This window comes from Amblyraja radiata, chromosome 39 (assembly GCF_010909765.2).
Source record: "Amblyraja radiata isolate CabotCenter1 chromosome 39, sAmbRad1.1.pri, whole genome shotgun sequence".
NCBI classification, from domain to species: domain Eukaryota; kingdom Metazoa; phylum Chordata; class Chondrichthyes; order Rajiformes; family Rajidae; genus Amblyraja; species Amblyraja radiata.
The window spans coordinates 11,247,086-11,271,423 of record NC_045994.1 but is presented as its reverse complement, the minus strand read 5'-3'; the positions used below and the strand labels follow the sequence as shown (position 1 = coordinate 11,271,423).

The following is a 24,338-nucleotide window of genomic DNA, read 5'->3' as shown; positions in this document are numbered from 1 at the left end:
AGTATTTTTGGGGTCTCGACCCAAAACGACTCCCATTCCTTCGTTCCATAGATGCTGCCTCACCCGCTGAGTTTCTCCAGCATTTTTGGGGTCTCGACCCGAAACGTCACCCATTCCTTCGCTCCATAAATGCTGCCTCACCCGCTGAGTTACTCCAGCTTTTTGTGGTCAGGCTTATGAACAGTCTACTTGTAATTTCTGTGAAGGCTTGTTTAGTGGTACTAATATCCCATTAAGCATAAACACCTCAAACTCAGTTGCACCGATTGAAAATTAACAAAAATTTGCATCAACTTTCACTCACCCATTTGTGTCTTAATTGATTTGTGTTAGTACATGTGTAATGCACTGCTGGAATATTGCTGTGTTTTTTTTTTGAACTTTCAAAAAAGGCATTGATTAAATTCTCCCGGGACATATAATGAAGCACTTATTCCTGATGATGTCTCAAATTCTAGGGTTTGGCCTGGAGCTGGACCATCTGCCTACAAAACTGAACACATCATGCCATGCTCGCTGCCCAGGGGACATTGTCGTTCGCAGCAAGACAGAGGGACGTTCTTGCAAATGCAAATAGGACCAGCCCGCTCTGAATCAGCGGTGGAAAACGTGTCCCCCTGTGGTCGGCTGACTTCCCGTGAGCAGCGACACAAATGAGGCCGACCAGAGGAACCGTCTATCTTTAGAAGCCAGCGTTGCCTTGGGACACTGAGGCACTTGATAAAGCCACCGCCATCTGATTCAGCAGCCATCACGTACAGCTCTGCCCCTTTGCTTTTGGCTTTGTGTGGCAGCAGCTTTGCAAGATGTTCCAATCAACTCAGCTTATTTCATTATTTTACAACTGCTTGCAAATGGGAAATTTAGTTCTTAAACATACAGAGTGGAAACAGGCCCCTCGACCCACCAAGTCTGCACCGACCATCGATCACCTTTTACACCACCAGCACTATCCTACACACTAGGGACAATTAACAATATTACCGAAGACAATTGACCTCCAAACCTGCACGTCTTTGGAGTGTGGGAGGAAACCGGAGCACCCAGAGAAAACCCACCTGGTTACAGGGAGAACCTACAAACTCCATACAGACAGCACCCGTAGTTAGGATGGAACCCGGATCTCTGGCGCTGTAAAGGGCTTGTCCCACTTGCGCGTCATTTACGCGTCACAACGCGAGGTGCGTGGTGACGTAGGCAGTGACGAGCGGGCGCATGCGGCGCCCCAGGATTTTGGGATGCACAAAATCTTTGCGCGCCATCTGCGTGACCCGCAAATGACTCCCAAATGGGATAGGCCCTTTAGGCAGCAACTCTACCACTGCGCCACCGTGCCACAGAAACTCCGTGGCCACACCACATGAGTTATATAAGGGTTTTCCCACTCCCACGTCTATGTTAGAGTCATAGAGTCAGTTTAGCTTATTTGAGTTTGGTTTCGATATACGGCATACAAATGGGCCCTTTGTGGCCCACACCAACCAGCAATCACCCATTCACACTAGTTTTATTTCATCCCATTTTCTCATCCACACCTGACACATTAGGAGGAATGTACAGAAGGCCAATTGATTCCAATAACTCACGTCTTTGGGATGTGGGAGGAAGCTGGAACACCTGGAGGGAACCCACACCGGCCAGCTCTTCTTCACTCCTCCTCTTCCTCCCTGCCTTGTACTGTTTGGTCTCCGTTGCCACCATCTACACCAGTGGTTCCCAACTTTTTTAGCTCATGGCCCCCTTGGGATCTTTTAATTTTTCTGTGCCTCCCCCCCCCCCCACCCCGACATTATTAGCGGAAAAAAAGTACTTCAATATTATAATACCTTCCATAAAAATATCAGTGTCTATTAATTGCACGTATATTCTCTTTTATTCTATTCCACAAACATCAAAAATATCTTGTGGGTTCAATAAAACAACCATTTATAATCATACATTAAAAATATATTTCAACGACATAAATTTAAATTTATTAGAACTAAAATTTAGGAGGCTCTTCATTGAGCCGGTGGCCCCCTAAATCCCCCAAATTTTCTGTGGCCCCCCCTGAAATTTGCCATGATGGTCCCAGGTTGCGAATCACTGATCTACACCATTCTACACACCACCTCTCCTCACCTGTATCCACCTATCACCTGCCATGATCGCCCCACTCCTACCTCTCTCCCCCCCTACTCCATCATCTAAGGAAGGGTCCCAGCCCAAAACATCACGCCCATTTCTCTCCACAGAGAGAGAGTTCATAAAAACATAAGAGCATAAGTGATAGGAGCAGAATTAGGCCGTTCGGCCCATCAATTCTAATCCGCCAATCAATCATGGCTGTTCTATCTCACCCTCCTAACCCCGTTCTCCTGCCTTCGCCCCATAACCACTGACACCCGTGAAGCTTACAATCACAGGTAGACAAAATTGTTGGAGAAACTCAGCGGGTGCGGCAGCATCTATGGAGCGAAGGAAATAGGCAACGTTTCGGCAACGAAACGTTGCCTATTTCCTTCGCTCCATAGATGCTGCCGCACCCGCTGAGTTTCTCCAGCAATTTTGCCTACCTTCGATTCTCCAGCATCTGCAGTTTCCTCTTGAGCAAGTTTACGATCACAGCGGGATCAATCGGCGACCTACTCCGGCTCCCAATTTGTACGTTGCATTTTTAAGGAAGGTCGTTTTGGTTCCAGAGAGAGAGGAATGGAACCAGTGGCGGAGAATGGAATTATCACCAAGAGCCAGAACCCTGCTCCGATCCCATCTCTCTGCCTCCTCTCATCAAACCTGGTGAGACAGCGGCAACGTTCAAAAGGAAAGAAGCTTGGGCAGATCGTACTGAGGGCAGAAGTCTTTAATCTGATACAACGTAATGATGTTTCATTTATCTTGTCAACCACCTACAGAGATCTGAGACGGGCCAATGAAGAGCGAAAATCTCTTCGCAGCTTTGACTGCAGACCTTTGTTCCACCGCTGAATCCTACTCCCCGCTTCTCTTGTGCTCGGACTGTCTCCCTGTGGATTACTTCAATGGCAATTCGCAGGCTATTAATTATTGTTGTGCTGGGCCTGTCAAATAGACTCGTTTGATATTTTGTGAATTGTAATTGGGTTTTTTTTTTTTTCAACATCGGTTCGAAGATCGTAATAAGTGACGTCGTTTCGGGCTTGCGGATATTCCGTTTCTCATAAGGGGCAAGAAATCTGAAATTGAAACACAAAGTGCTGGAATAGCTCAGCGGGTCAGGCAGCATCTCTGGAGAGAGAAGCAGAGTTGACGTCCTAGGGTGAAGCCACTTCATCAGAATTGGTAAAAAATATTTTTTTCAAAGATGAAGGGCGGCACGGTGGCGCAGCGGCAGAGTTGCTTCCTTACAGCGGCAGGGACCCGGGTTCGATCCTGCCTACGGGTGCTGTCTATACGGAGTTTGTACGTTCTCCCCGTGACCTGCATGGGTTTCCCCCGGGTTCTCCAGTTTCCTCCCACAGGTTTGTATGTTCATTGGCTTGGTATAATAGTAAATTGCCCCTATTGTATTGTATTGTATTGTATTGTATTCAAATTTATTGTCATTGTCTCAGTTAGAGACAACGAAATGAATTTCCCTTACAGGCAGTATCATAAAAATAAAAATAAATAAATAATAATAAATAATAAAACATATTAAAAATAAAATAGAATTTAAAAAAAAGCACAAACACTGAAAGTCCAGGTGTGCGGGGATCGCTGGTTGGCACAGACTCGGTGGGCCGAAGGGCCTGTTTCCGCTCTGTATCTCTAAACTAAACTACACTAAACTAAAGAGGCTTTTATGTCATCTTCATTGAGGCAGCACAGTGGCGATGCTGGTGGAGCTGCTGCCTTACATCGCCAGAGACCAGGTTTGATCCTGACTTCAATTGCTGTCTGTGTGGAGTTTGCACGCGCTCCCTGTGACTGCGTGGGTTTCCTCCGGCTGCTCAGGTTTCCTCCCAAATTCCAAAGATATACAGGTTTACAGGTAAATAGGCCTTGTTTGAACTTGTTCTAATGCGTAGGGAGCAGATGACATTGGGTAACATGGAACTAGTGCGAATGGGTGATTGTTGGTCGGCATGGACTCGATGTATAGTATATGCATAGTATAGAGATCAAGGGTGGAAATAGGCCCCTCGGCCCACCGTCCGCACCGACTTGCGATCCCCGCACACTAACACTGCCCTACACACGTGACAACTTACAATTTTATCAAACCCAATTAGCCGACAAACCTGTACGTCTTTGGAGTGTGGGAGGAAACCGGAGCACCCGGGGAAAACCCACCCCGGTCACGGGAAGAACATATAAACTCCGTGCAGACAGCACCGGTAGTCAGGATCGAACCTGGGTCTCGGGTGCTGTAAGGCAGCGAATCTACCGCTGCGCCACCGTGCCGCCCGCATCGGTGGACTGAACATCATTTCTCCATGCCGTGTCTCAACACTAAACTACAGATGCATCATATCCTTTCCCAGTATTGGCGAAAGGTCAATGAGCGAAATGTTTCCCCCTCCACTGGCCTGTTTGCTGAATGAGTCCAGCACTTCCACCTTTTATTGCAGACCACCAGCATCTACGGCTTTTGATCTTCGGTCACTGCCTCTTCCGTAATTGCGTTAGATAAATAAAATCGCAAAGGCAAGTCTTTGTGACATTCCTCGTCGACGTTCAAATCCAACATTCCCCACCAAGGTGGCTAAAAGCATCAAGCGTATAAGACTCATTAAGGCTATAAGACTCGTATAAGACTATAAGCGTACATTGAGTCGGAATTCTCTGTTACATGTCCATGTTTAATGCATTTGGCATAGTCTTGTCTTGCCATGCATGTACTTTCTCTCTCTCTCCTTGTTAAGTAGAACCTTGTACCAGAAGTCCAATTCTGTATTAATCAGACTGAAGTCTGTGTTAAAATTCACTGCCAAAGGTTCTGTCAAGGCTGGGACGCAGATAATGTCACCACGATTGAGGTTTAAGAGTTGAAATTCATTCTTGTTACAGAGCCAAGGTTAGTGCAATTTGTAACTTTAATGCTTGCCATGATGGAAGTGAAGGAATCTGAAATCAAGGATGCAAGTTTGTCAAGTTGTGTTCAGAATATTGCAGGTTTAGGAAGCCAAATTATTTTCTTTTAACATTGATGTACAATGGCTGTAAATAGCTTGGGGAAACCAAAGATAGACACAAAATGCTGGAGTAACTCAGCGGGACAGGCAGCATCTCTGGATAGAAGGGTATCTGACATTTCGGGTCGAGACCCTTCTTCAGAATGTGTCTATTTTTGGTTTATTCCAGCATCTGCAGTTCCTTCATACACCATAGCTTGGGGGTAAAATTATCAAAGCTCCATCCTGCACTGGGAAACAATGAGATACGGAGTTACAAACCTTCTGACTTAACCAGGGAATGATTAGACTTTAGACACTAGGCATACAGCTAGACATACCTTCCTCTCCCCCCAGTCCCCCACTCTAGTCGTCCTACCAGTTCCACTGTTCACATCCTTGTATCCCACTTGTAATCACACCTTGCCCAGCCAACAATGGGCCATTGTGGTCTCCATCCTTCCTGAGGTCATCTGTTGTCACACATGATTCACTCTGGCCTTCCCTCACCACAAGTTTATTTACCACCCTCCCCCCCACCCCCATCCCCAACCACAAGAAGGGTTCTGACCCGAAACGTCACCCATCCATTTTCTCCGGAGATGCTGCCTGAGCACTGAGTTACTCCAGCACTTTGTGCCTATCTTCGGTTTAAATCAGCATTTCGTAATTCGTTCCTGCACACATAGTCACTTAGTTGTTTCATGGATATTGCTCCGGGCAAATTATTTTCACGTTTTAGAAGTTGTCCGTCAGAGGTACTGTACTAAACGTGAAGCTCAATGGACTGCCGTGAGGTGTTGAAACACACTGTACAACTGCATGGTAGATACTAAATGCTGGAGTGAAGGGCATGTCCCACTTGGGCATCATTTGCACGTCACGCAGGTGGCGCGCGAAGATTTTGTGAATCCCAAAATCCTGGGGCGCCGCACGCAACCGCGCATCACTGCCTACATCACCAGGCACCATGCGCGCGTAATGCAGGCCATGCGTGCATCACGTGCGTTGTGACGCGTAAATGACGCGCAAATGATGGCCAAGTGGGATAGGCCCAAGTGGGCTGAGGCAGCCACTGAGTTACGTCACCCATTCCTTCTCTCCATAGATGCTGCCTCCCGCTGAGTTACTCCAGCATTTTGTGTCTACCTTTGCTTTTATCCAGCATCTGCATTTCTTTCTCGTACAAATGCAGGTCCAACTTTTGTACAACATAACTGGGCCAAGCATGTAATTCTGCCCAATTATACATATGGCTGGAACCCAACGCTCACTAATATTTAGTCTAGAAATGAATGAATAACCGAGAGAGTGCCACCCAATCTCCACATAATTAGAAGAGCATTCACATGATAGCATAAGGAACTATAATTAGCCTACATTAAGCTAATTATTCATAATAAACACCCTTAATAGTTTAGATATTTCAGTTGGAACTTTCAACAGCACAGTGCGAAGGAACTGAAGCATAAGAATATCTAATGAATATGTTTAATGTTTTTTTTAAACCATGCAATTAAATTCCAAAGCTTTAATTATTTATTGTCAAAATGTTCTCGGAAAACAACTTTATATTTACACGATTCTTCATGCAGCATTGACAAAGCATTGCCCACGCATGCAGTCGATTGTATTTCGCTTTGATTAGCAAAGTAATGATGAAAATATATTAATAATCCCCAAATTTCCTCTTCAGGCAGCTGTTTAACCCCCCCCCCCCCCAGATCGGCACAAGGTTCAAAGCATTTAAAAACTCTCCGCTTTTCCCAATAAACGCTTGCCTGTGGAATGGAAAACTCCCACAGGTTTGAATGTTTTTTTTTGCTTACCTAGTTTCGCCTTGATTGACTGCAATGTACATTTCCCATGAATTCCCCTCCGGAATTGATCCCAGAGGGACCATTAAACGGACTCCTTTCACACAAAGGGAAAAAAAAATCGCGGTTAGTTTCACGAAAGTTCAGAGATGGGTTTAGAACTTTTACCAATTATAATTGTCACAGCAAGCTTCAGTGGGAGAATAGAACAATGTATTCACATGGATCTTTATATTATAGAGTCATAGGGCTCTTAAAGATAGCGGATTCAGGGGATATGGGGAGAAGGCAGGAACGGGGTACTGATTTGGCATGATCAGCCATGATCACATTGATCACACGCTCGAAGGGCTGAATGGCCTACTCCTGCACCTAATGTCTATAGACACATAGAATGATGCAGCGTGGAAACAGGCCCCTCGGCCCAACTCGCCCACACCGGCCAACATGTCCCAGCTACACTAGTCCCACCTGCCCACCTTTGGTCCATATCCCTCCAAACCTGTCCTATCCATGTACCTGTGTTGGACGGAACTGCAGATGCTGGTTTAAACTGAAGATAGACACAAAATGCTGGAGTAACTCAGCGGGACAGGCAGCATCTCCGGTGAGAAGGAACTGGTGACATTTCGGGTCGAGACTCTTCATGAGACTGAGAGTCGGGGGGGGGGGGGGGGGGGGGGATACAGAGATAAGGAAGTGTAAGGTGTGAGAACGAGACATCAAAGGGGGGGTGGAGTTCAAGGACAATGTAGAATAGGTCATTGTCAGCGAGGAGAGTCTGAACTAATCATCAACCAGCAATTTATATAGAACACAGGTCACTACAGCACAGGAAGCAGGCCCTTCGGCCCACAATGTTTGTGCCGAACATGATGCCAAGTTAAACTGATCTCATCTGCCTGTGCGTGATCCATAGCCCTATATTCCATTCACCTCCATGTGCCTATCCAAAAGCCCCTTAAACACCACTATCGTATCTGCCTCCACCACCACCCCTGGCAATTCTTTCCAGGTCCCCACCGCTCTCGATGTAAATAAACCTGTACCTAACCCTACATTCATTCTTTTTTTCCAATCTCCTCCTACCCCCTACATTCTGCCACTCACCAACACACCAGGGCAATTTACAGAAGCCAATTAACCAACCCACACGTCCTTAGGTTCGAATCCCGCTTGGAGTGCATACTGTCGTTGTGTCCTTGGGCAAGACACTTCACCCACCTTTGCCTGTGTGTGAATGTGTGTGAATGTGTGTGAATGTGTGTGAGTGATTGGTGGTCGTCGGAGAGGCCGTAGGCGCAGATTGGCAGCCACGCTTCCGTCAGTCTGCCCCAGGGCAGCTGTGGCTACAGAAGTAGCTTACCACCACCGAGTGTGACTGAGGAGTGAATGAATAATGCGATGTAAAGCGCCTTGAGTATTAGAAAGGCGCTATATAAATCCCATCCATTAGGATGAGGGAGGAATTAGGAGCACCTGGAGGAGACACGTGCGGTCACAGGGGGAACGTGAGGCAAACTCCATGCTGATACTTGTACGGTTTTTCTTTAGCGAACCAGCGTGCAAACAGGCCCTTCGGCCCACCGAGTCCGCGCCGACCCGCACATTAACACTATCCCACACACACTAGGGACAATTTACAATCATACCAAGCCAATGAACCGACAAACCTGTACGTCTTTGGAGTGCGTAAAGAAACCGGAGATCCCGGAGAAAACCCACGCAGGTCACGGGGAGAACGTACAAACTCCGTACAGACAGCACCCGTGGTCAGGATCGAACTCTGGTCTCTGGCGCTGTAAGGCAGCAACTCTACCACTGCCCTGCCCCTTTAAGGCGGAGATTGACTGATTCTTGGTTAGTATGGGTGTCAGGGTTTATGGGGAGAAGGCCGGAGAATGGGTTTGAGAGGGATAGGCAGATCTGAAGAAGGGTCTCAACACGAAACGTCACCCATTCCTTCTCTCCAGAGATGCTGCCTGTCCTGCTGAGTTACTGCAGCTTTTTGTGTCTATCTTTAGCCATGATTGAATGACGGGTTAGGCTTGATGGGCTGAGAGGCCCAATTCTGCTCCTAGAACCTATGAGGACAGCAGCCGAGATCACGGTTCAACCTGAGTTACTGGTGACGTAATGCAGTGCCACTGATCTATTCATCTTGTGCACAAGCAGTTAACACCCAGATTCAACTTAAGGGCCTGTCCCAATTGGTGATTTTTTTCGGCGACTGCCGGCGTCATAAAAGTGTCGCCAAAAGATTTTGAACATTTCAAAATCCAGTGGCGACAAAAAAAATGTTGCTACACTTGAAAAAACACCGCACGTCAATACGTCACCATGCCGCGAATTTTCCGGTGACTTGATACATCAGTCAATGATGCCGGCAGCCGCCGAGAAAATCGCCGTGTGGGACAGGCCCTTTTAGCTTCCCACTCTAAGGAAAATGTATTTATTTTTCATTGCAGTGCTCAAAATGTTTGGACAGGAAACAGGCAAAAAGAACAAGCGCCAGTTTGTTCCTTTCCTGACAAATAACTATTATAGAAGCAATTATTTGTGTCGTTTTATATTATCAATACCCTGGCAACCCTGCAGTCTCTGTAGACCACTGTGCTGTGATGTGATTGAATATTGCAGCAGAGATATGTATCAGTGATGTGATACCATGCGCCATGTACTCAAATCTTTGCATGAATGATGGGCGGGAAGGAAGGAATACAAATTCATCAACAAATCAAAAGTTTCATCTTGGAGTTTAACGGGAGCACTTTCAAGCCAACTCTGAGAATCTTAACTCTGGTATTTAGAGAATTTTAGTCACAAAAGCCAATTAGTTGGCAACTAATTACAGGCGGCTGGTTGGAAGATGGGATAAAGTTGAGAAATTAAATTTAGTTTAGATATACAGCGCGGAAACAGGCCCTTCGGCCCAGCAACCAACAATCCCCCGCACACTAAAACTATCCTACACACACTAGGGACAATTTACAATTATACCAAGCCAATTAACGTACAAATCTGTATGTCTTTGGGATGTGGGAGGAAACCGGAGATCCCAGAAAAAACTCATGCAGGTCACAGGGAAAACGTACAAACTCCATACAGACTGCACGAGTAAGGCAGCAACTCTACCGCTGCACCAGTCTGCCGCCCGTTAGTTCCTTTGTCGTTAGCACAGATCTACAGCCAGTTGGACCACCCAACCAGGTTCTACACAGAGCAGAGGAAATGTGTGGGAAGGAACTGCAGATGCTGGTTTACACCGAAGATACCCTTTGATGTCTTGTTTTCACACCGTACACTTCCTTAAGGACCTGTCCCACATTCCCGAGTTACTCACGAATGCTCCCGAGTTTTCCCCTTCATTCAAACTCGGAGAATGTCCGTAGCGAGTCCATAGGACTCAGTAGATATTTCGTAGCGGCTCGTAATCCCAGCCGTATGTACTCGGGGCATCAGGCAAGTCGGGACGTTTTTTTCAGCATATTGAAAAATGTCCACGAGTAAAAAATATAGCCCCAAGTACCCACGGCTGGCATCTCCGAGTTTGAATCAAGGGGAAAACTTGGGAGAATTCGTGAGTAACTCAGGAAAGTGGGACAGGGCCTTTATCTCTGTGTCTCCCTCTCCCCTGACTCTCAGTCTGAAGAAGGGTCTCGACCCGAAACATCACCCATTCCTTCTATCCAGAGATGCTGCCTGTCCCGCTGAGTTACTCCAGCATTTTGTTACTCTCTACACACACAGAAGACTAACTTCTACAACACAAATCAAATGATTAATTTTATCTTTGATGTGAATCGTAAACCACGGGGGCTGAAAGCGCATTGAGGAACCTTGACGATGATATAACGTTGCCAGAAATAACAACGTTAATGGGAATATTTTAAAGGCAATAAAGCAGGAGCAACATAATTGACAAAGACACTATGACACCAGGCAGGATGAAAGGAAGAGGTGGAGACAGCCCACTGATTGGGGATGATCAGCCATGATCACATTGAATGGCGGTGCTGGCTCGAAGGGCCGAATGGCCTACTCCTGCACCTATTGTTTATTGTATGGAGTTTGTACTTTCTCCCCGTGAACCTGCGTGGGTTTTCTCCAGGTGCTCCAGTTTCCTCCCACATTTCAGAGACGTACAGGTTTGTAGGTTAACTGACGTGTGAAAAAATGTGTACATTGCCCCAGCGCCTAAGGTGGTGGTAAAGTGCGAGAATCGCCGGTCGGCGCGGACTTGCTGGTCGGCGATGACCCGCTGGGCCAAAGGGCTGGTCTCCTCACTGTATCGCTGACGTCTAAAACAAAGTCGAATGTCTATCATAAACTGACATGCAGCTCGAGAAATGCAGCCGCTGACTGCTCCAAACAACTCCAAATAATGGGTTATTCTGCGACCATGCTGAGCTTGAAGGTCCTCTGCTGTTATTTTAAATTGAACTTCATTATGAGAGCAGAAGTGTGAATGGCAGCCTGTGTGGGCTTGGCACTGCAATGCTTGAACCTCAGGCAGTCCTTCAATACCTGCACGCTATCATTTGTCTGAAAGAGGTAATTTAGAAATGTCACCTCATCTCCATCTGTGCTCTGATCACTAATTCCCTTTGCCATCTACTGTATTCAATTCCAGTGCGGCGTGATGCAGAGTGCTCATCAGTCCCTGTGGACTGGCCATCTGAACACCACGGGACATCTGTGACTGAAGGCCGTTCTTTGGATTTTAGACTTTGGAGATATGGTGCGGAAACAGGCCCTTCGGCCCACCGAGTCCGTGCCGACCACTAGCACTATTCTACACACTAGGGATAATTTACAATTTTAACAAAGCCTATTAACCTGCAAACTACGTCTTTGGAATTTAGTTGTACTTGTGGAGATACAGCGCGGAAGCAGGCCCTTCGGCCCATCGAGCCCGTACAGACCTACGATCACCCCATACACTCGCTCTATTCTACACACAGGGGACAATTTTACAGAAGCCAATTAACCTGCAAACCTGTACGTCTTTGGAGTGCGAGAGGAAACTAGAGCACCCAGAAAAAACACACGTGGACACGAGGAGAACGCACAAAAATCTCACTCTGTAACTGAGCTGTGTTTTGCTGGAGATTTTTGCGAAATCAAAAAGTGTGAGAATTTTTCGAACAGAGGCAGCACGGTGGCGCAGCGGTAGAGTTGCTGCCTTACAGCGCCGGAGGTCCTGGTTCGATCCTGACTACGGGTACTTGTCTGTACAGAGTTTGTGCGTTCGCACCGGGACTGCGTGGGTTTCCTCCGGGTGCTCTGGTTTCCTCCCACACTCCAAAGACGTAGATTAATTGGCTTCGGTAAAATTGTAAACTATCCCGAGCGTATTGGATAGTGGTTGAGCAAGGGGTGATCGCTGGTCAGCATGGACCCAGTGGGGCGAAGGGCCTATTTCCATGCTGTATGATTCTTAGACTCTACTGTGACCTTAAATCAACATCAGTAGGCACGATATGTGGATTGTCACCTTGTCGTGGTGGAGAAGCTTGTGTGGACCTGAGATCCTGAGAGCGATGCCGTCTGGAGCTATGCTCCAGCTAGGGCCACCCTTGGCGGTAAGGTCGAGGGGGAGGTATCTAACAAAGAGCAATCCAACCAAGACCTCAACAGTGGAACAGGCGGAGGGCGATGGCTGACCTTTGTGGAGCGTCACAACGGCTGGGAAGGCGGATGAAGGCTGCAGCAGAAAAGGGTCTCCAGTCGTCTTGGACTCCATGTCACTGGATCCTGACCCAGATCTGTCAAGGACCGTGTGGTGGCTGTCTGTGCACCAGTCTCCCCACGTTAAACAAAGTCACGCACAGGCGTCCTCCATGAGAGGACAGTCATGCTCGTTTCGAGGGACCGCCGATGAAGGGGCAGTTTGTAGGTGACCATCCTTATTACTACTGACTAAGAATGATTCCCCTCGATCAAACTGTTCTTCCAGTTTGAGTTCAGTACACATGTTGGCACAGATCAGAGATGGTGCGTGCAATGGAGACAATCGGAGGAATAAAATGTTAATGCCCCTTCCTTCCAAAAGTTAAACCACATTTGATTATTGGCTGTCACTGTGGTACAGCATTCTCAGAGAGAAGCCATTTTAACACACGGAATAATATTTTGAGACATTGAAGCTCAAATTTCATGATCTCAAACCCCATCTGTTTTCAGTTAAGAAATCTGCAGAAAATATAACGCTGCCTCTCGGCACGAATTCACTTGCAGCCCATGAGCTGGGGACATGGACGGGCAGAGGACCAGATGGTCGCACAGCAGTCTTCATACAACAGTCCTAGAGTCTAACTGAGGAAATAGTTCAAGCAGGTAAATGACTCAATCACGGACAGAATTATGGTTGGATAATGTTGTGTCGTTGCGCGGCAAAGAGAGACTTTCAGAAGGGCTAACAAGTGGCAGAGGAATACATTGATAACATCACGAGAGCTGGAGATAGAAGAGAGAGCAGACCAGGGGAAAATAGACACAAAAAGCTGGAGTAACTCAGCGGCTCAGGCAGTATCTCTGGAGAAGATGGAACATGGATAGGCAATGTTTTGGATCAGGACCCCTCTTCAGAACGAATGGGGTGGTGGTGGGGGGTGAGGTGTGGGGGGGGGGGGGGGGGGGGGGGGTGAACTGTGTCCTATTGTGTAAGAAGATAGACACAAAAGGCAGGGCAGGCAGCATCACTGGAGAGAAGAAATAGATAATGTTTCGGGTCGAGACCCTTCTTCACTTCCAGGTTTGAAGAAGGGTCTCGATCCAAAGTAATCTGTTCCTGTCCTCCAGAGATGCCGCCTGTCCCGCTGAGTTACTGATAGGCACTGTGTGTCTATCTTCGGTATAAACCAGCATCTACTGTTCCTTCCTACACTCCTTTTGTGTGAACCAGCTTCTGCAGTTTCTTGTCTTTACACAAAAGCAATAGGCTTGTGGGTACAAACTGACTTCTAGCATTTCATGAAAAGGTCTACAAACAAAATGTTTTGTTTTTAATGCATCTTTTACAACCTTAGGTCGCAACAAAGCTCTTTACCACCGACAAAGCATTTCTGAAGTGCAGACACTGTTGTAAGTAGGGATCTTGGAAGCCAATGAATGCACAATCATTTTCCACCACTGGCTCCATAATCACCACCTGATTGATGTTGGTTGAGCAGCATTTATTCACCAGGACACTGGTGCCAATAATCTTACGATACGATAGAACTTTATTTAATACAGGAGGGTAATTGATCAGCAAACAGTCTTGAAAACACAAACTACATGAAACATGAAATTAAAGTGGAAAGGCTTGGGGGATGTGCAAAGATTGGGATTGGGGGGTGGGGGTTTGTGGGGGGGGGGGGGGGGGGGGGGGTTCAGTCTCAGTCTACCGCACAACACTCGGAGAAAACCCACTAACCCACTTGTTCTATCATTGTGCTGCATGTGGCTGGAGATTTTTAATGAACAGTCGAACAGAGAACAGAGGCGGCACAGTGATAGAGTTGTCACTCTACAACGTCGGAGAGCTGACTACGGGTGATGTCTGTACGGAGTTTGCACGTTCTTCCCTGTGACCGCGTGGGTTTTCTCCGGGTGCTTCGGTTTCCTCCCACACTCCAAAGACGTGCAGCTTTGTGGGTTAATTGCCTTCTGTAAATTGTCCCTGGTGTGTCGCTAGATAGAACTAGTGCGCAGAGATCGCTGGACGGCGTGGACTCGGTGGGCCGAAGGGCCTGTTTCCACGCTGTTGTCTCTAAACTACGACTAAAAACTAAAACTATTCCTTGCTCCAGCACCAATATTCTTCACCTTAATGAAGATAACACTGAAAAAAATCAAACATATGACCTAAGAGCTCCGTTCTAGGTCCGTGAACATAACAATATTATCTCCTGTGATAAACAGCTCTTTCTGCATATATTTTTAGCCTTTTTATCTATTCCAGAAATTGCATGCATATTCAATAAATTATGTTTCCCCATTTTATGTGTTTTCTGAAAGTCAAGCCTGAATTTAAATTGCAGGAGGGTTCTAACAGATGAAATTACGCAGAGTGGAGCATCTGCAGATAGACACAACATGCTGGAGTAACTCAGCGGGCCAGGCAGCATCTGTGGATAATAATAATAATAATGGATGGGATTTATATAGCGCCTTTCTAATACTCAAGGCGCTTTACATCGCATTATTCATTCACTCCTCAGTCACACTCGGTGGTGGTAAGCTACTTCTGTAGCCACAGCTGCCCTGGGGCAGACTGACGGAAGCGTGGCTGCCAATCTGCGCCTACGGCCCCTCCGACCACCACCAGTCACTCACACACATTCACACACATTCACACACAGGCAAAGGTGGGTGAAGTGTCTTGCCCAAGGACACAACGACAGTATGCACTCCAAGCGGGATTCGAACCGGCTACCTTCCGGTTGCCAGCCGAACACTTAGCCTATTGCGCCATCTGTCGTCCCTTAAATAGAAGGAATATATCTCTATCCAGGGACACTGCCTGGCCCGCTGAGGTACTCCAGCATTTTGCGTCTATCTTCGGTGTAAACCAGCACCTGCAGTTCCTTCCTACGCATTCTGTCTGCTCCATGTGCAGAATCTCCACAAGATAAGCCACGGACCCTCAGTCTGAAGAAGGATCTCGACCTTCAACGTCACCTATTCCTTTTCTCCCGAGAAGCTGCCTGACCCACTGAGCTACTCCAGCATTTTGCGCCTATCTCAAAAAATGTTACTGAGTGATTGCCTCATGGGCCTGTCCCACTTAGGGGTGTCGCCTGTATGGTCGTGAGTCGTCTCCTCAGTCGCCAAAAGAGTCGTAGCGTCTTTCTGGTCGACGCTGGATTTTTAACATGCTGAAAATTTTTCGGAGACAGTCGGCGACGGTGGGTTTGATGCCAATGAGCGTAGCTTGACTTCTCCTGACGTAGGTGCTATCGTGGTCGTCACCAGGTTAACGTAGGTTGTCGCTGGTGATGACTTTGTTTTTGTTTTGTTGTTAAAGTAATGATTCTATTTCAAATTTGATGTCGAAGAATGTTTTTCGGCGACCTGCTACGACTGACAGTCGCCTAAAAATAGCCTGAGTGGGACAGGCCCATAATTCTGCTCTTATCACTTATGATCTTATAACCTTATGACACGATCAGCACAGAGCCGACAACTGTCAAGAAGATTTACACCATCCCAGACAAAGCAGCCCTGTTTATTTTCACCCCATTCATCAACCTGAACACTCAATCTAGTGTTTGAAGGGCTCTGCCATAAAAATATCCATTGACTTGGCCTCCACAGCCTTCTGTGGCAAAGAATTCCACAGATTCACCACCCTCTGACTCAAGAAATGTCTCCCTCACACCCTCTAATTCTGAGGCTGTGTGACCTCTGGTTCTAGACTCTCCCACGAGTGGAAACACCCTCTCCACATCCACATTTGGAATATTTTGGAGGACCAAGAAACCAAGAACTCTACCCAGGGATGATCAAAGGAGAAGAGAGAGGAATGAGGTTGGAGGAGTCTTGGGTGGTACGTTGTGGATCTCAGGGTTGGAGGAGTGCAGAGATCATAGCGAGGGGTGGAGATGGATGGAGTTACAGAGACATGGAGCGTTGTGGTGGGACTGACCATGACAAGAAAGACTATTGAGCTGCTGACGATGTTCAACTGGGGTCCAGAGCTGCACATCCATGAGTTTGTGAATGCTATCTAATCATTTTCTAAGATTTGGAAGGGTTTGATTTGGGGAATAAATCACTTGCCGATGAATAAATGCCGGTGGCCACACTTGGACAGTGTAAAACGAGAAGATGAACGGCCACATTTTCCCCGCTCCCATTACAATTGCACGGGGCTCTCGTCAACTGCAGAAATTGAATCATTCACCATCGGCGTAATTACAGAGTACCATATGGTGCGAGCTGAAAGCTAATCCTTCAGCAGCGAGCCCAGCTCTGAGGATTGTCAGCTGATGCAACAACTAATCCAAGAGTAATTGCAGCTGGAACAGCAGCAAGGACATCCAGTGAGAGCAGTCCATCGCTTTGCAGTTGATTAATCTCGCCCGATGTCTTTCCACTTCCATCAAACCCCCTCAAAGGGCACTTTAACTTGATCACACCGGCCTGACTTTAACAATGGGTGCGTGGTACGGATGGGACGGGCAAGTGGCTGAATCGGTTGACATGAACACCTGGCATAGACACAAAATGCTGGAGTAACTCAGCGGGACAGGCAACATCTCTGGAGAGAAGGAATGGGTGACGTTTCGGGCCGAGACCCTTCTTCAGACCTGGCCCTCTCAAACCCACCCCACTGTTCAGTTTGATGGCGGCTGGTCTACTCCTCTGCCTTCTCCACGTGGTCCTCACCTCCCACTTGGCCCACCGAGTCTACTCCGCCATTCAATCATGGTTGATCTATCTCTCCCTGTCAACCCCATTCTCCTGCCTTCTCCGTATAACCTCTGACACCCGCACTAATCAAGAATCAGTCAATCTCCGCCTTAAAAATACCCATTGACTTGGACTCCACAGCCTTCCGTGGCAATGAATTCCACAGATTCACCACCCTCTGACTAAAGAAATTCCTCCTCATCTTCTATCTAAAGAATCGTCCTACGACCTCTGGTCCTAGACTCCCTCACCATCTCTCCACGTTCACTCTATCCAGGCCTTTCACTGTTCGTTAAGTTTCAATGAGGTAATTCTCTAGCACCTCCTCTGGCAGCTAACTATTCGGTTAAGGGCCTGTCCCACTTGCCGATTTTTTCGGCTACTGCCGGCGTCATATCAGTGTCACCAAAAGATTCTGAATATTTAAAAATCTAGTGGCGACAAAAAAAATGTTGCGACACTTGGAAAAACACTGCTCGTCAAATGTCGTCATTTTTGGTGACCTGATACGTTAGTCAATGATACCGGCAGTCGCCGAAAAAAATCGCCAAGTGGGACAAGGCCCTTAAGTTTCAATCAGGTAATTGGACTGATTGAGGTCATTGGTGGCGGAGACTGGTGGTAGTGGCCCATCTCCACCACCTTGCGCTGGCAGCTCACTAGCCGGGAGGTTTCGGTAAATTCGGCTCCATACCTTTGGCGGGTCCCACCAGACATCCTCCGAGGCACCCGAATATACCGCTGGTCCGGTCCCCAGCCCCAGCGAGGGCAGCGGGGAGATGCTGAGAGCTGGACGCGTTGCTTCGTGGGTGGTGCATTTTGTCAGCCACCCTGCTGTTACGGGGGTAGGTGCGGGACGATACCCTCCCCTGGTACTCCACTCCGTCAGCCACCCCCAGCGACACCATGAGAGAACTCTGGACCTTGACCTTGATCCCCGGCAGAGAGTCAAAGAGGGGCGACTGGTTCATGAGCTCCTTGCCCATGGGCTCCTGGAAGCAGATGGGTCCACTGTAGGTCCTGCTCACCGTCAGGTCTTGCTGAAGCGATGGGTTCAGCAGCAGAGAATTACCTAGGAAAACGGACAGAGAAAGCTTCAGTTTCGTTCTATTGTCACACGTACGGCAAAGAGCTTTTTCTTGCCTGCTATCTGGTTAGCGGAAACACAATACATGATCGTAATCGAGCTATTTACAGTGAATATCTTAGTTAATATAAGAAGTCTCTTACCCAGAGTAGGTGAATCGAGGACCAGAGGACATTGGTTTAAGGTGAAGGGGAAAAGATTTAATAGGAATCTGAGGGGTAACTTTTTCCACATAATGGATGTATGGAACAAGCTGCCAGTGGTAGTTGAGGCTGGGACTATCCCAACACAGTTAAGGGTCTGTCCCACTTTCCTGAGTCACTCACGAATTCTCCCATGTTTTCCCCTTGATTCAAACTCGGAGATACCAGCCGTAGGTACTCGGGGCTATTTTTAAAAACTCGTGGACATTTTTCAACACGCTGAAAAAACGTCCCAACTTACCTGATGCCCCGAGTACCTACGGCTGGCATTACGAGCCGCTACGATATATCTACTGACTCCTACGGACATTCTCCAAGTTTGAATCAAGGGGAAAACTCGGGAGAATTCGTGAGTATCTCGGGAAAGTGGTACAGGCCCTTTAGACAGGTACATGGATAGGACAGGTTTGGAGGGATATGGACCAAATGCGGGCAGGTGTGACTAGTGTAGATGCGACCAGCGTATTGGCCAGTGTGGGCAAGTTGGGACGAAGGGCCCGTTTCCACACTGTATCACTCTATGACTCTAAATGTTGGTGTATGAATAGAGATTTAAGAGTGTGGAGCGATTGTGATATGTGTTTGTAGATCTGCTTCTGTAGTTAGCACGCATATAGTCACCTGGTTTGGGCGCCATCTTGGACAAATTTCCCGCCGTCTTGAACAAATCTACAACGACACTTTCAACGATTTGCAACAAATTGCCCAGCAAACAAATTGCCCAGCCAAGGCCCACAAGATCTCTCAGTTGCCAGCTATTCCCCTTCCCATTCCCACACTGACCTTTCTGTCCTGGGCCTCCTCCACTGCCAGAGTGAGGCCACAAGCAAACTGGACGAACAACACCTCATATTTCGCTTGGGCAGCTTCCAAACCAGCGGTATGAACATTGAATTCTCTAAATTTAAATAACTTCAATTCACTCTCCTCCCCTCCCCACTATTTCCTCCTTCCCCCCCCCCCCCACACTTCCTCCTCCCTAGTTGTTTTACCTGTTCCACAGTTCTCCACTTTGTTTCTCTTGAGATCACACCTTCCCTGGCCTACAACACTCAGCCCAAGGTCATTTGTGGCTGAGTTGTTTACCTTCAGTTGTTCATCCCCCCTCCCCCCCCCCTCCCTCCCACCCCACCACACTCTATTTTCAGTCTGAATTTCTTTGTTCTAATCCCCCATTGCTTTGATCCTCATTTGACCCAGATATCCTCGAGTTGACACATAGTCATAGAGTCTTACAGCATGGAAACCGGACCATCGGCCCAACTTACCCACTCCGGCCATTTTGTCCCATCTACACTAGTCCCACCTGCCTGCATTTGGCCTGTATCCCTCTAAACCAGATAGGGGGCGCCATCTTGGGGCACGGCTGCTAGCTAGCAGCTGTCCATCTTTTTCACTCTTTTCTTTAATTTTTAGTGAGTTTCAATGTTTGTTTTTAGGAGGTCTAGACTTTTTTATGTGGGGGGGGGGGGAAGGGGGAAACTACTTTCTAGGTCCCTACCTGGTCGGAGAGGCAGCTTTTCTCCAGGCTGCACCATTGACCCGTCCTCGCGGCCTACCAGCGGGCCTGGAGCGGCGTTTTCCCGAGGGGACCGCCCAGCACCTCGGCTTCGGTGGCGGCACAGCGTTGGAACGCTATTGCGGAGTGGAGCGGGCGATGCCTTGCCTGGGTCGCCGCGCTGGTGCTCCGGTGAGCTGAAGACCGCCGATAAAAACATCGTGGAGCTGCGGGTCTGCGGAGCGGGCAGCTGCGGGCGGCGGCGCTGACTTCAACATCTGGAGCCTGGGATCTCTCGATGAGATCGGCAGTGGTGGAGCTCCAACCGTCGCGGCCTTGTCGGCTTCGGAAGCCGCGGTCTCCGGTAAGGAAGCGGCCGTTCCAGGTGTCCCTAGCCGCTGAGAGGACTCTCCCGACGCCGGAGCACCATCTCCCGGCGAGAATGGCCTGGAACATCGGGCCTCCGTAGAGGCAACTGTGGAGGCCTCAATAGGCTCGACTATGGGTGAACTGGGGATGGGGACTGGACTTTGTGCCTTCCCCCATAATGGCAACCATTGTGGGGGGATGTTTCTATGTTAAAGATCCTTATTGTTCCGTTTCCAAGATGGCTGCCGGAAGGGAGAGTGAACGCTGGCGCGATTAGCTGCCGCTGCTCTCTCTTTGAATTGTGTCTTTGAATTGTGTATTGTTGATGTCTTTACTATTTATTTTTTATTTTTTTGTCGTTATTTTTTGTTTTGTTTCATTCCGCTTACATGTTTTGTATTCTGTTAACTAAATTTTGTAAGGTGTCCTTGAGAGTCTTGAAAGGCGCCCACAAATAAAATGTATTATTATTAAACCTGTCCTATTCGTGTACCTGTCTGAATGTTTCTTAAACGTTGTGATAGTACCTGCCTCAATTATTTCCTCCGGCAGCTCGTTCCATACACCCGCCACCCTTTATGTAAACAAAGTTACCCCTCAGGTTCCTGTTAAATCTTACCCTCCCCCACCCTCACCTTAAAGCTGTATGCTTAAAGCCCTATGCTTGCCTCTGAGTTGATACCATGGGGGCTGCTATGGATTACTGTGGTCTTTCAGCAAGTAGAGCAGATGAGGGAGTGGACTAACCTTACTGATTCTGCCCTGATGATTCACAATTGGAAGTTGGTGGCACCTATGGAACTCTACCCTTCTCAATGTAACTTCCTTCAGGATGAAGAGACTAGTCACTCCTCCCACTGCCCCAGGTCAAATACCCCAAATACGCTGTAGAAACAAAGAACAAAGGGCAGGCACGGTGGCGCAGAAGTAGAGTTGCTGCCTCACAGCGCCAGAGACCCGGGTTCGATCCTGACTACGGGTGCTGTCTGTACGGAGTTTGTACGTTCTCCCCGTGACCGTGTGGGTTTCCCCGGTTTCCTCCCACACTGCAAAGACGTACAGGTTTGTAGAGTTCATTGGCTTTGGTAAAAAATGTAAATTGTCCCTAATGCATCGTGTACAGGGATCGATGGTCTGCAGGATGATCATGGTGGGCTGAAGGGCCTCTTTCCGTGCTGTATCTCTAAAATAAATCTACAGATGCTGTTTGATGCACAAAAGGACAAACTGAGCAAATCATGCAGCACCTCTGGAGAACATGGACAGGTGATGTTTTTGGTCAGGGCCATTCTTTAGACACAAATAATACCTCAAATACGTTCTGTGTATGTTCCAAAGAATTGTTGCATGAAGAAAGACATTTTCCAGTAATTGGAGCGTGGAGAGAATTATCATAGTGATCGGAGCAGAATTAGACCATTCGGCCCATCAAGTCTACTCCGCCATTCAATCATGGCTGATATATCTCTCCCTCCTAACCCCATTCTCCTGCCTTCTCCCAATAACCCCCGACACCCGTACTAATCAAGAATCTATCCAGCTCTGCCTTAAAAATATCCATTGACTTGGCCTCCTTCTGTGGCAAACAATTCTATAATGCGAAAGTTAAAATCCCCTACTATTGGGGGTTGCTAACAAGTCATTTGTAATCTATCAATCATTCCTAAGTAGGGATTTACAAAACCAAAGACCAACATTTTAACCAGTGTTTTGAGAGAATTCATTTTGATTACAGAGTGGTTTCGGAGGGGTATTAATCAACTGTGTAAGGAGAGGCAGAGCATTTTGTCAATGACAATAACCATTGGGCAAAATGACTTCAATTGATTCAGTTTATGTGTTTATCCCAGTGCTTCTGAGTCCAAGTGTACTTGCCTGCAATTATGAAAGCAATCATAATGATTCAAATAGAAAATTACTGTTCTGAACTCATCAATCTACTTCCCCTTAAGTCCCCGCATTCTTATAAAGTAAATGCTTCTCTGTTCACATCCACTGAGCACTTGTCCGCAACGTGACAATGACCTTTATCATTGCTGCCTGCTGAAGTGGCACGTTTGAAGTCCATCCACGCAGTGCTCAGAAGGCAGATTAACAGTGCCTGCACCTCCTTGCTGAATACTAAACTACACTCATCTAAATGGGTCAGTTGAGCAGAATCTTGACGATTCTCCCAAAGGCTCTCTCCTTCTCTCTTTCTTTTAGTTTAGTTTAATTTGGAGATACAGCGTGGACACAGGCCCTTTGGCCCACCGAGTCCACGTCGACCAGCGATCCCTGTACACTTACACTATTCTACATGTTCCCGATGTTGGGGGAGTCCAGAACCAGGGGCCACAGTTTCAGAATAAGGGGGAAATCATCTAAAACAGAGATGAGGAAAAACTTTTTCATCCAGAGAGTTGTGGATCTGTGTAATTCTCCACCTCAGAAGGCAGTGGAGGCCAATCTCTGGATGCTTTCAAGGGAGAGTTAGATAGGGCTCTTAAAGATAGTGGAATCAGGGGATATGGGGAGAAGGCAGGAACGGGGTACTGATTGTGGATGATCAGCCATGATCACAGTGAATGGCAGTGCTGGCTCAAAGGGCCGAATGGCCTACTCCTGCACCTCTTGTCTATTGTCGACACACACTTGGGACAATTGACAATTTCCTTCCAAGGCACTCTCTCTTTCTCTCTCTCTCTCTCTCACACACACACTCTCTCATGATCTGTCAGGGGACATTTGAGGCAGATACTACAACATTTAAACTGCACTTGGAAAGCTATTGGGGGATGTTGTCTAAACATGGATAAATGGGACGAGCAAATGGAACCAGGTAAGAAGGGACATCTTGATCGGTGTGGATGATTTTGGCCGAAGGGCCTGTTTCTGTGCTCTCCCTCTCTCACATCCACTCCCTCACCCTCCTCTCTTCTCTGTCACCCTCTCGCTCTCCACCTCCTACAACCATGCTGCGAGTACGAGTACCAATTAGCGGACAGGGGCTTTACTTTATGGCTGCACGGTGGCGCAGCAATACGGTCGCTGCCTTGCAGCCCCAGGGACCCCGGTTCGATCCTGACTAAGGGTGCTGTCTGCACGCCGTTTGTACGTTCTCCCTGTGACCTGCGTGGGTTTTCTGCGGTTCCCTCCAACACTCCAAAGGCGTACAGGTTTGTAGATGAATTGGCTTCAGTAAAACTGTAAATTGTCTCTGGTGTGTGTGGGATAGCACTAGTGTGCGGGGATCGCGGGGCGGCGCGGACTCGGTGGGCCGAAGGGCCTGCTTCCGTGCTGTATCTCTAAACTAAACCAGTTCACATTCCCAATACACTTCAAGCACATTTTATTAAACTCTATAAATAATGTCACTATAAATAATTGACCCACAGATTATCCAGCACAAGCTGTTCAAATGAACAACGCTGTAAGAGTTAAGGGCCTGTCCCACCTAGGCGATTTTTTAGGCGACTACAGGTGACTAGGCTGTCACCACATGGTTGCCGGGGTGTCTCCTGTATGATCGCGTGTCGTCTCCTCAGTCGCCCAAAGAGCCGTCGCGTCTTTCTGGTCGCCGCTGGGTTTTCAACATGTTGAAACATTTTCACCGACAGTCGGCGACTGTGGGTTTGACGCCTATGAGCGTAGCTTGACTTCTCCTGACGTAGGTGCTGTCCTAGTTGTCGCCAGGTTAACGTAGGTTGGCGCCGGTGCAGACATTGTCTTTTTGTTGCTGTTAAAGTAATGATTCTTTATAGATTTATAGAAGGCAGGTACAGGAGACTGAGTTGGATGATCAGCCATGATCATATTGAATGGCCGAATGGCCTACTCCTGCACCTATTTTCTATGTTTCTATGTATT

The 24,338-nt window shown here is 47.6% G+C and overlaps 1 protein-coding gene across 3 annotated transcripts in view; it reads right to left on the bottom strand.

Annotated features, from left to right (window-relative positions):
* Nucleotides 1–24,338, bottom strand: part of unc5d (unc-5 netrin receptor D) — a 362,879-nt gene that overhangs the window by 27,721 nt on the left and 310,820 nt on the right. For all 3 annotated transcript variants that reach the window (XM_033014104.1, XM_033014105.1, XM_033014106.1), the window contains exons 10-11: nucleotides 18,027–18,404; nucleotides 6,944–7,028 (exon numbers count right to left, since the gene is read on the bottom strand). In XM_033014104.1, the coding sequence (XP_032869995.1) occupies nucleotides 6,944–7,028; nucleotides 18,027–18,404 (463 nt within the window). The remainder of the gene's footprint in view (nucleotides 1–6,943; nucleotides 7,029–18,026; nucleotides 18,405–24,338) is intronic.